The 12,766-nt window shown below is 43.1% G+C and overlaps 1 protein-coding gene across 1 annotated transcript; it reads right to left on the bottom strand.

The window, feature by feature from the left end:
• Positions 1 to 4,805: 4,805 nt before the first annotated feature.
• LOC311209880 (small acidic protein) lies at positions 4,806 to 9,725 on the bottom strand. The gene is made up of 5 exons (XM_084287437.1): positions 9,595 to 9,725; positions 9,418 to 9,498; positions 9,228 to 9,288; positions 7,659 to 7,768; positions 4,806 to 6,409 (listed from the first exon to the last, which is right to left on the bottom strand). Exons 1-5 carry the CDS (start codon positions 9,652 to 9,654, stop codon positions 6,203 to 6,205), a joined length of 519 nt encoding a protein of 172 aa, XP_084143563.1. The 5' UTR covers positions 9,655 to 9,725; the 3' UTR covers positions 4,806 to 6,202.
• Positions 9,726 to 12,766: the final 3,041 nt, after the last annotated feature.

Below are 12,766 nucleotides of genomic sequence, written 5' to 3'. Positions count from 1 at the left end.
TGATGTTACTCCTCTGATTTATGTCTGTCTTCGGGTATTTTAAAGTGTTTGCTTATGGTGTGTGTGTGTATGTCTTGCGTAGTTATAAAAAGAACAAAGATGAGCACAGGAAAGACATGAAAACCAGCTATATTTTCCACACCTAGTAAACATTCCCATTGGTTATTTGGCTGTATTCAAAAGGCTAAGACTTTTATTGCTCTACCAGCAAAAGCAACCTTTCTTCAGAGTGGAGCAGTACAAAGAAAGAGCACAAAAAGTACACACATCACAGTGCCTGAAATTCTGTTTGAACAAGTGTATTGATTGGGTCTGACCCCTTTACATTTTTATTTTTTTTTGCCATTATTTGAAAAGGTGCATCTAACTGTGGCTGAACTGAACCAACGGAGATGAACTTTCCATGAAAACTTCTCGAGATATTTCTTTAGTTCAAAGCTCTGGAATTTTAAAGGGCATTTTTAATACAAGCCTGTCGAGGTATTCTGTGCAACAACCATACTTTGAATGTAAAACTACAGGTGTACCGGAGAGGAAGGTAAAATTACAAAGCTTACTGTGATATTACGGGGAGGTGACAGAAGAACTCGGAGTGCTAATTATAAAAGAAAATAAAACCAGAAGGCATTGCATATGCACAGGGTTGTGCCCTGCTTACCTGTTATTTACTTGTAAGTGGTCCCGGTTGCTTTACAGAGTGTAAAACAGCCTGCAGACAAAACATTATGAATTAGCTTTTTTTTTGTTTTGATTTGTTTTGTTTTTTTCAGCCAGCGATTATTGATGAAACTGTTATAAGATGTAAGCTAAAAGAATAATGTGATTTTTTTTTTCCTCTTCCCACTAAAAGAAACCTTTTACCAGGAGCTAAGCATAAGAAAGCACTGAAGGATGAAAGAAATTAAGAAAACAAGGGTGAGTAGAGAGTTGTAGGAAATAATGGCAGAGACGTGGCTGCAAACAAGACTAAGTAAGAGGTGAGAGAGGGGAACAGCCTGGTGGTTTGGAGGGAGGTACCTGGAAAAAGCTTGAAGGAGCTGCAATACATTGGCTCTGGCAGAAACAAAACGCTTTGAGAAAGGGAGTCAGGCTAAATTGTAGAGGGGGAGAGAAGAATACCTGGCAAGTATGTAAGTCCATTGTACTAGTCAAAACAAAACAAGACAAAACTTTGTGAAGTGGATAAATAAGAGCAGAGTGGTGGTGGTGACAGCGGATGGAGCCGATCACCGATGGCATAGCGCAGTGGTTTGGGTAGAGGAAGGTGCTTTGCTGCTGCTGGCTGCTTTGCTTTGTTCTGTTCAGCCAAATTCCAGTTCAGAATGGTTAGTATTGGTGAAACCCTCCTCCTCCCCATGGGAACAGCTTGTCCCCGAACCGGGGTTGGAAGAGGCTGATCTCCCCCGGCCCAGAGCCTGGCCCCAGCGAGTGTTTCTCTCTGAGCCCCTGCTCTGCTGTTGCAAGGGGTGGTGCTGCGGTCGTCTCAGGCTGGCTGTGGCTGTGATCCCTGCTTGCCTCTGAGCCTTCCACGTGCCTGAGAGATCTTCACTTGTCTGAATCCGGTTTAAAAGTGACTTGGCAAATGGTTTGATGTGCAGGCCTTACTTGTCTTTGAGTAGTGTGGCTTCTTCAGTTCACTACTGAGTAAATCGGATCTTTTTTTCTTTTCTCTATCACGTATTGACTTCTTATGTTACGATTGTCACTTTTTTAACAAAAAAACACTCTTTGGAAAGAGAGGTGCTGATGGCATCCTTACAAACAGTTCACAATCACTAGATTTTAGTGGCTGAGAAGAAGGGGACTTGGCCCCAAACATTTGAGAATCAAAGCTTCACCTGCATTTGGTGCAATTCATTTAGCAATAAATCTGTGGGTGAACAGAAACCGGTTCAGATTGTCTAACTTTTTTTCTGCAGTCTTTAATATGGCTTGATACACCTGTGATGAGCACACGTCCTTCAGTGGTTTACGAGAATTTCCCTGCAGGTCAAGGTGGACAGTAGTGTAAAAGCTCAAAGTGAGGAAGTTGTTTTTATATGAGCTCTTGTATTGCTTGACTGATGATATAAAAAAACCTCTCTTCTATTACATGTTAGTTTCCATTCTTCTGGTCATTTTTTTTTTTCTTCTTCTTTTTCTTTTTTTTTTTTTTTTTCCCCTGTACTAGATCTTCCCAGGCTATGGACACCATAAATGGTACTGGATTTAGACAGAGAATAGCGCAAATTGTTGGTGCGATCTCATTCTGCACCTGCACTTCAAATCCATGTCAAATTAGATTAAATCACTGAGCACTTTGCTTCTTTAATGCTGTGCAAAAAGTGAGGAAACTTTTATTTCTCCATCATGATACTGAACACCTGTGTACTACTCAGATATTTAGCTCAGGAAAAAGTGTACTTGAGGTGACAGTCTTAAAAAACAAAGCCAACTTCCACTTGTCCCTTCAGTGAGGGTACCTTGACACATGTCCCTTCTCTTAATCCCCTGACAGTTTCCAAGAGACCGATGGAAATAACTGTGCCAGGCTTTGATTATGAGGTATTGCACTGCCACTTATTCTCTTTGTCTCCTGCAGTTTACAGAGGCAGCTTCAGTGCATAATTTAATCCCTGTTCTGGGGACTGTAGTAAATCCACAGAGATTTCTGCCAGCCGTCCTCCCTGACATCAGAACAACATGTGCACATCATCTTTGATGTGAATTCCCCAACCAGCGCCTCAGAAGGACCTATAGCTTTGAAGCTGGCCTATAAATTGTGCTTTCAGGAATCAAGTTGTCAGCCTCCTCTTCGGGAAAAAAAAAGGAGAGTAAACTGTAAAGCAGTTGCATAAAGCTACAGGGCACCTGACAGATCAGGTTTTCTTGGCCTTGAAGAATTCCTGTAAGTTGGTGAGAAGACAGAGCCCTTTTTACTTGGCTCAGAAGCAGCCTCGGTTGTGAGTGCAGGGTCTCGTGGGCAGCGGGGCTGTGACGGTGCTCAGCGTGAGGGGCTCCCTGCTGCAGGGCAGGTGGAGGGGGAACGGGCACATGGGTTCTTCCCAGCTGCTCTGGTGTTCTCGGTCCTCGAAAGCCAGATGCTGGTACTGCCCCTGCATTAACCTTTGTGCAGGTCAAGTGTCGGTGTGGGTTAGAGACTCCACCAGCTGTGGTGGTTGCTCTGGGACAGATCTTCCTTCAGTTGTTTCCAAAGGCCTCTACCAGTATGGGCAGACTTCTGCCTTTCTACTGGGATTGTCTTTGAGCTGAGGAATTTCAGTGGCCAAATCTTGTCTGAAAAGACAAATGCAGTTGGCCTCTTTGATTTGGGATCTGTGCGTGTGTTCTGCTGTCATCTTTGGGAGCAATTCCCACCTCAGCCTGAAAAGGCAGAGAACTAACTACAGAAGCAGCCAAAACACAATCTCGATTTTCATCTCGGTTCCCTCTCTGCTGAGAGCTGAAAGTGTTCTGCTGCTCTAAGTCTCTAATCCTGGTGCTTTTATACCAAATATTGCTAAATCTGACTGTTGAAATAAAAATTGCAGTATTTACACCAAACTAAATCATCTTTCCTCAGCACGTAAGAAATTGCTTAGAGGTGCTGATTCGCAGATGGAAGTGCAGGTGCTGACATAACGTGTGTCACCCAGCAATGGGTATGGTTGTGGTCTGAGCAGGTTAGTCTTGGCTCAGCATTAGAAATGTGTTGCCCCAAACCCCGTCAGATGTTTGCCATATTACTGGCTGTGTGCTTCAGGAATGGAAGCTATGTTGTGCTGGCTCTTCCTGGCAACAGCTTTTATCAGAAATGCTTAATTTTGGCTTACTTTTTATTCTTTTGTGATCTATTCATTTGTATTTGGGACTGATGCCTAAATCTTAATACGCCCTTCCTTCAAGGCTAGTGGGAAAGCAGCGGGGCCTGCAGGGGTGGATTCCATCACTTCCCGAGTCCCTGTCTAGATGCACGGTGGCGTTGAGGCACAAGATCCCTGTGGATGCTGAGCAGCTGCAGAAGAAAAGGTTGCAGCCTGCCCTTTAATTTTGTGATTGCACTCCACGTGAGGCAATAAATAGTAGGTAGCAGCCAAATCTAAAAGAATTTAGAAGTGGAAATGTTGGTTTAAATGTAGCCAGAGTGTCCAAATAGGAGGAAACTGATCTCAGGCTGATAAGGAGAGTTAATCAATCAGCTCGACTGGAGGATGGAGGGGAGAGCGTGACCTAGGCAGAGACGGCCTCACTGGTCTGGTTTCTGTCTTGAGGATCTCACAGAAATGGGACACGTCTGGGCTGGCACTTTTGATACAGCCTCTTCTGCGATGAGGTTGCTCGGTGAAAAAAATCCAGAATTGAGAAAAAAATCCCAAAGATACGGTAACAACATGGGTGTTCCTATACTTGTATTCCCTAGCATCTTTCTCCAATTTCTTCTCTCTGTTAATTTAGGCCTTGGCCAAAGCTGCATCTTGATGAAGATATGAAAGGCTTCTATGAAAATAGGTTGTCTGCAAAGTTGTCTATATAGTGGGAGTTCAAAGCCTGCATTCAAATAGGAATAACAGTTCTTCAACTTGTCTTAGACACGTTCAGTGTCTTAGCCATTAGCTGCTCCATCATTAGGAAAATTAAGTCATGGAGAGGTTTTAACCGCGTACAAGCAACTTTAATTTCTGTCTACATATTAGAATCTTGGAATAGTGGGAAAACAAAAAGAATCCGTACAAGTCAAGTACAAATCTCTGAACTTGAGTGGCTGCTGTTCAAAATTGTTTTTAAAAGTTAATGACTTAAAAAATTGGGATTAAGCACAACTATAGTGAAACAGCTACCTTAAACTTTTTATTTACAGTCATATTGCTTTTATCTTTTCCATAAGGTATCTTAGTCCAAGTCCTCCCCCAACAATTGATGCTGCACTGTTTATGTTTTATTCAATAACCCTATATGATAGCACGTACTGTTGCTTTCGTGTAAGCCATGTGGCTTGCAAATTTTATCTGCATGTAATAAATAGCATACAGAAATGGAAAATTCCCCACAAGCATCTGGAGTGTTTCTTAAAACACTATTGTAAAAGAATGAAGCTGCGCTACACGTACGGGTGTGCTGTTCTGTTCTCCCAGCAAAGAGGCAGTTTGTTCATTCATGAGGAAATTAAGTCTAAAAAGTTCTGTTATTTTACTGGTAACTTTAGTATGATAAGCTATACATTTGCAAAGGAACGGCTACACTTAGTTCTTGTTGGAAGGAGTTACCAGAAGTCCTGATTCTTTATGCACATCAGCTTAAATTGCAAGGTACAACCTTTTTGTGGTAATTTACATAGACATCCAAGCGATGTGTGTATGGCAAGGGAAGGAAGAAAGGCTCGCGTGAAACTCTGTACTCTATATATTAAAGAGCTAAATGATTTTCATATCCTTTTTATTATTAAATTATATTTTCTCTTCCAAAGTAAAATGATTTCTTCAGGCAGTGTTATTAAAAATAACAGCTTAGTGTTATAACCAGGTGCCAATCATTCAAAATCTTTTTTTTTTTTCTAGTGAAAGTTATAAAGGACTACAAGTTACCCTCCCTGCAGTTTATTTTCCCCATCCTTATTATAAACTGAAAAAAAAGAAGCAACCCATCTCCTATTGTATAAAGGATTTCAAACCATCTTTTCCCAACAGCTGTTGTAGGACTTCAGGTGGATAGTGATTAATGCTGCTACAAAAGTGAGCGATTTCTGTTCTTAGCCCTGTCAACACTAGCATCTATAGACAAAATCATTGTTTAAAGCTCTAGCACATCACAAAATAGTGCTGATATTGGTATTTTACAACTACTGCAACATCCAATAATTCACATGTAATCTTATAGTTAAAAATTCAAGACTAGGGTGCTAACTGAAGAAGCCACTAAGAGGAATTTTCCTTTTCTGGCATGAAATAAAGGGAAGGGTAGTTTAGATAACATATAGTACAGATTGGGCAGGAACAAAAAGAATTTATTTCTTCATCCAGTATTTTATACACTTTACAAAAACCAGGATTCTCACTGTGCCCATAAAAACATTATCCATGGCAACTGAAAGCAAATACTACTTTTTGTCATCTAACAGGGTCTTTTTAAAATCATAATACAAAGATTTGTGCTGTAGCAGTCCTCCACTTCGCACTGTAACAATAAGGCTTACTGTACTTTAAATACGAAGCTGTTACATCTGCAGTTATGAACCACTAGCTTTAACAAACATCATCTTATAATTGCTTTTCGCTTCTTTTTTGTTTTCTGGAACCTCAGCTTCATCATGCTTCTCAGCAGCTTGCAGCTCCTCTGCAGACTCGTCTTGCTCTGACTCAGAGCCACTTTCGGAGTCGTCTGAACTCTCGTGTTCAGAGGAGTGTCCACCTGCCTCTTCTTCACCCTCCTGAAACTAGAAGTTCAGATTATGAAACAGAGAAACCCTAATTTCCTGGCAACTCCATCGCGGCTCTTAGATGTGCCCAGTGAGAACGTTGTGCTAAATGGCTCCTTTCCTATCAGTTTTGAAGCGGGCTAGCTTGCTAACCACAGGTCTTTGATATACAAATTATTAGACAGAAAGGAACCCCGCTGGACTGCTTAACAGGACTGACTGCAACAGCCAAAGATTCTTTGGCCACTTTCCTATTTAGTTACAGCAGAAACCCTGAAGACTGCATTAGATGGGCTTGAAAAGTTTTGGTTTCCATCGCTTCAGTGATTCTTTACTTTTGCGCACAGGGTACACAACGACACTTAAATGCTTGTCAGGGAATGAGACGTGCTGACACTAACTGATAGATCATCAAGACTTCTGATGATTAGTCATGACTGATCTTTGAAAATAAATTCAGCACAGCATTACAGAGCAGCGTTAGGAGTGCTGAAGTAATCCAATGCTACTGCTAAAAGGAATGAGCCAAAAGTTGAATTTTGTTCATGCACCTAAGGAGCAATGCGTCCGTGTTTGAATACTAAGAACTCTAAGCATGCGTTGTTTTACTCTCTCTGGAAACATTATCCATGTTTTCATGCCATAATAGGTGCCAACAGGAGGAAAAAAAAAAAAAAAGACATGTCAACTGGCACATAAGGACAGCTTCCTAATAACCCAATGTGGTTGTTCCTTTTTTTTTTTTTTTGGTCACATTCCTCTTTCTGCTCATCCCTATGCAATCGCTTGCAAGTACAAGACCAGGTGGGTGCCACCCCACGGAAGGCCAAGTTACCCTCATCTGACCCCTCTATTTCTGCTTAGTTTTCAGGGCCATAGGGAGGTATGCACCTCACAGCAGCCAGAAGCCAAAATAGATTAATTAGCTCTCTGTGACAATGCAGATGGTTACGCACGCTCCCTCCTTTTGTGTGTTCCGTGACAACACTCGTTTGATATATTTGCAACTTTGTCCTAATCGCTCTTGCCTACTATGGAGTACGTCATAGCACTGCTCGGAACAATGGAAAGCATCCATCATTTCCAGGCACCTACACGGCTGCAACAGCGCACACAAATTAGGGTCAAGTGACTCCAGCCAGTTTCTCGTTTAACCCAAACTGTGCAAGTTCACCACCATGCACGGTTATCAGGTTTTTAACCCATGGATCATCTTGTCTTACTGAAGCGACGGCCAAATCAGTAGAGAAATAATTAAACTTGCTACCTCACTGAAACCAAGTCCACAATGGCGCCGGTTTCGTCCAGACATGGTGCTGTCCATGCTCTGCTGGTACTGCGACTCCAGTTCTTCATTCATTTTCTTGTCTTCTTCCCCTGCATGTCCAGTGTACTTTGGTTATGGTTCATTCAAATTAACAAAGACATCAAATTACACAAAGTCACCAGGTTTTTCAAAGCTTATCACAATATAGGTGAAAAAGTTTAAATTTAGCCACCTTCCTTAGAAACTACCAGATTACTGTACAAAAATGTATCAGTTACAAACTGTAATTAGCACATTGCATTAGCAATTAGAACAATACTACCACGCTTGTTTATAGAGCTGCATCTGAAATTATTTCATGCAGCCTGAATTATCAGGAGCAGTTACTTTTTACTCTTGCCCACCTTTAGGAATTAGCAGGAAAACTGATCTTATCTAATTAACAGAGCATGAGCTACTCCTTCTACATGCCCTTTACTACTATTTGCTTGTGTAAGTAAATCAAGGAGCACTTCTACTGGGGGGAAAAATATGATCCGAAATAGTTGAGTATCCTCTGTTCTTGTGAAAAGTTGAAACCTCTAAATCTTCCCCCCAAGAAGGCCTACAACACTAGTTTTTAACCTGTGTCACTGTAAACCACGGATGTATTACGAACTTTTCCTTGTTTAGAAAGTAGAGTCATCTGTTACTCTAGAAGGAGGAAAACCTTATGTTGGAAAAGGAAGTAAAGTGTTAAGAAAATAGCTGCCCTGATTTTTATTTTTTTTTGTGAAAAAGCAGCACTTCTTGCTAATAACAGTGCAGTTCTGAGTATTTATGATTCCTTAAGAAGCAGCATCCTAGGAAATTCAGGTCCCAGGAGGTGATTCACAGTCACTCTGCAGGCCAATAGCAGAGCCTGGAAAACAATCCCCAGGCTTCCTTTGGTGTTTTGGCCTGCACATCGCTTTTCATCAACTGAAAAATGGCTTGTGGGGCGTATCAGGTATCAATAAGCTTTCTGAACCTCTCGACAGTTGCTCTTCTATACAGTTTTATTACAGCTTCTGTCAGGCATTCCAGCCCAGCTTCGTTTCGGTGTACTTTGACTGAGCGAGTCCGATAAGGAGCTATGTGTTATATAACATCAAATTAGTGCTAATTCCAAGATGACCTTGCATATCTTCCCTTCCTCTATTTTGTGCTTTAAGGTAGAGAGATTTCCATTCAGTAGGTAACCAGGTTGGAGGAGAAATCAATCCTGTTTTTTTTTGTTCTCTCCCCCCCCCCAACACACACACACACTGAGTTAGGGGCGTGGATATCCACACCTGGCAGCACGGAAGCAGCGTAATACTGCTGGGTACCAAAAGCAGCAACACTTCACTTTCTTATTGTGATAAGAAACCACGACAAGGACCTGTAGAGCCTGGTTTACGCGAGTTTCACTGACCACCAAGCCCTTTATTGACCCTGGCCTTCAGAAGGCCAGAAAAGCTGCCTGCACTCTGATGAGGCATTACCAACTTGGCAAACGGATCTGCCTTCACCTCCAGCCACAAACCCTGCCCCCATCCCTGCACTGACCTGTCCTGAAGTGCGACGTGGAGCGGTGGTCCCCGATGACGAGCCGCCCGGTGTGCTCCTTCTGCGAACAGACACCGCGGGGGGGGCTGGGGGCGCTCCCAGGCACCGCCAGCTCTGCCCACACCCTGCCGATCTCATTATTATTTTTTATTTTTTTTATTTTTTTGCCGTCCCACACCCCCGGCCTCACCTTGGCGGCGCCCATCAGCCGCAGGAACTTCTGCTTGCGCTCCTCGTTGCCCAGGTCGGCCGCCTCCCAGCTGCTGGAGCCCTGCGGGGGGGGTGGGGGAGCACACGCTCGTTACGCCCACCCCATCCCAATCCCAACCCCAACCCCAATCCCAATCCCAGCCCCGATCCCCGTTACATCGGGCGAGGCCGCTCGCTTCAGGCCGTGCTGAGGCTGCGAGTCCCGCGCCGAGCTCATGGCCGCGGCCGCCACCGCCGCCGCCGCCGCCTTCCTGAGGGAGCCGCTCCGCACCCACCGCGCCGGGTCGCGGCCGCGCGGGGGGAGCTGGGAGGTGTAGTTCTCCCCGCCGCCTGCGCGGCGCGGAGCCTGAGAGGAGGGACTACAACCCCCAGAAGCCTCCGCGGCGCTGGGGACGGCCCCGCGCGCTGATTGGCGGAGGGGATGGCGAGGCGGGCCGGTGGTGCCCGGCTCTGAGGGGCGAGGGCTGAGGCGCGGCGTCCCGCCCCCTGCTCGGGGATCGCCTCAGCAGCCGCCCGGCGCCTCAGCCCGCTGTTAAAGCCGCCCTCTGCTTTAATGTCCCGGTCCCGTAGGGGCTTGCCCAGAGCTGTGGCAGAGCAGCCAGAGTTAAAGGTGTTTGGGTTGCCGCTTTTCGACACTGAGCTGAAATAAAGCGCCCCGGCTGAGAGCAGCAGTGAATGTGCTTGGCCCCGTTATAACCTCCCTAACGCCCGGTTCACAACAAGTGCTTGCAATTCTCTTGTGTAGTGAAAGAGCTAAAGATGTAAACTCTTAAATAGGTCTCTTTTGAATGGCTGCCAGCCTGGTGTGTTCACGTTGTCTTGTTTCAGTCGATTCAGCCACAAATTTTTCTCATCTACCCTCAAATACCCCCAAACGCACGCCCTGTACCCTCAGGTCTCCTCACAGGCTGTGCACACACAGCACAGGTGGGTCAGGACGTGCCCCACACCCGCCACTCTGCTCAGCAATTGGGGTGAGCCTGGGCTTCTCTTCGACTTTCAGAGATCTGAGCTGCGTTTCACTGCATCTACTTGTCTTTAGTAGTTTGTTTTGGCTTGGTTTCTTCTGTTCCCGAGTTGTTATTCACACTTTTATTGTTTTCCTTTGTCACTACAACAGTGAAATGTTTCAGGCTTGAGGCAGTAAATCTGCCCCCTCACCCCTCTATCTATCTCTGTGCTAGACCAAGGAAATTTTGGGATTTTGAAGGTTAGAGACAAGGCAGGATGAAGTGGGCTATGACTGCAAACACCACGTGCAGTCACCTGCAGGGCAAAGGAGCGTGGACCACACTGTAGAGACTGACTAAAGGTGAAGAGCCCGTAACGCACGGTGTAAAGATGCTGATGGACAACTTATCTCATAAAGGGTGCTCAATTCCTTGCAAGTGGATGAAAAGTTCCTACAGAAGTCTATAGGGCTTCTACATTTAGGCTTCTGCTCTGAACTCTCTGTGAGAGGATTCTCTATGCTTAGACAATGACCTGCTCGCAGTTAAGATGGTCTTTATGAATATCTTCTTTACAGAGGAGGAAAAATAGGGGAGCTTAAAAATGTGTCATTACAATGCACTATTTGTCTCTTTGTTTGAGTATGGCATTTAAAATATTTGGTCGTTTTGATATTTTTTAACATTTTGCCTGAGCCTTGTTACTCAGATGTCACCCATCATTCCTCTGTAGGACTGACGTACAGTGAAAGAAGAGTTGATAAGAACATATTCTGGAAGATGGAGCACAAAAACTCAGCCGATCTAGTAATGTAGAGATGTGCTGATAGAGCCCTGCCACTCCTGGGTAGGTAGATTTAGTTACAGATATTTGTAAATTGTCATTATTTTCATTTTTTTTTTTTAATCCAAAACAACACTAGGATAGTAATATTTAAATTAATGTTCACGTATATTGTACCACCTGAGTGTGCAAAATCAAACAGAAAGGCACAGCTGTTACGCCTGTTTTCTAAAACTTCCATAATTGTTGTTTGACAATGATAAAGAGCAGAAGGGAGCATTAATATGAGAGAATGTTGTATTTACAACTTTAACATCATTTTAATGTATCTCAGTATATAATTATATAATGACTGTAATTGTGGCTTAGTTGAAATTCTGGTACTTTAATAAACAATTTCTCATGGAAGGGGTACAAAATGTAAAAAATAACATCACTATCAGTAATTTTTTTTGTAGTATCTAGCAGCATTTTTAGTCTGTTAATAGGAATTGTGGTAATCTAATACTAGTGAAATTGTATCTTTTCCGTTTTTTTAGTTAAGTTTTTATTACGGTTTGTGTGCTACTATGCTTAAAAGACCTGTTCCTTAAGAAAAACAAGTGCAAAATTTGAACTTCATGGTTGTGGTTTCCTTACGGGACAAACGGAGACGGATTGCCATTGGAAAAAAAGGTGCAAGAAAATCAGGCTTTGCTAAAGTTGAAATGAGTTTTTTTAATTGGGTCCAAGTTGTGGGTTACAGTTAACTTCAGGTTCTTTTCAGGATGACTGAAATATACGATTCTTTATATGGCTGCAATGGTTTGGTGTTTTGTTTACATTTTGAATAAGATGTGCTAATAACGGAACTAGTAAGTAAGGGGATTTTAGAAATATTTGTCTTCCTTATCTTATTGCTCTTTTGGAATAAAAATGCTCTGGTTTTGCAGAAAAGTGTTACCTTAATTAAAAAAAAAAAAAAAAAAGACAAATATATCCCTAGTATTATATGGCATACGTCTACATATGGGGGAACTTAAAATGGAGTCATCAGGCTGCTAGCAAAAATGTGAATTGTCTCAGTAGAAGACTGATTATGCAAAGGTTTCATTTATCTTTATGGAGATATTACAGATAATTCTAAGGATGTGTGAGTAAGGAGCTAGATTTAATTCCAGTAATAATAGAAGACAGTAAGAAAGGGCAGAGTTAAGAAAATCCTGTCATGCTAAGATCCAGTGTTGCATTTGCTGTAGTCTTTGAACAACTGAAAAATATAATCATTCACAGGATAACCAGACAGACTGGCTTTTAACAAGAAGCACGTCTTGAGTGTGTGTGAGACTGTTTGAGTATATTAACAAAACAGTGGTAAGGATGCGGGGCAACATTTGTGTGGATTTTACACAGTTCTTTACATAGTCCCTCAGAAGAGACTATCTGGAAATTGGCGTTCCAGTCACCGGAGCTAAGGTTTTGCCGTGGAGTAGAAACTGGCTGTGATGCAGGAATCAGACACGGATTAGCTGTCTGTCCATCCATATAGCTAAGGAGCAGTAGGGAGGAGTGAAAAGGCTTCTGCTTGGAATGGTAAACAGAGAGAGGCAGATGCT

The sequence above is a fragment of the Netta rufina genome (assembly GCF_964035555.1).
Source record: "Netta rufina genome assembly, chromosome: 5".
NCBI lineage: Eukaryota > Metazoa > Chordata > Aves > Anseriformes > Anatidae > Netta > Netta rufina.
This window is presented reverse-complemented; position numbering and strand designations above follow the sequence as displayed.

Bases quoted from the DNA above. Each gene is read 5' to 3' on its own strand.
- LOC311209880 (XM_084287437.1), bottom strand. From the start codon at position 9,654: ATGAGCTCGGCGCGGGACTCGCAGCCTCAGCACGGCCTGAAGCGAGCG. The intron at 9,499-9,594 runs GTAACGGGGATC...CCCCCCCCGCAG, and splicing joins AGCGAGCGGCCTCGCCCGAT to GGCTCCAGCAGCTGGGAGGC. The intron at 6,410-7,658 runs GTAGCAAGTTTA...CTGAACTTCTAG, and splicing joins GTGGACTTGGTTTCAGTGAG to TTTCAGGAGGGTGAAGAAGA.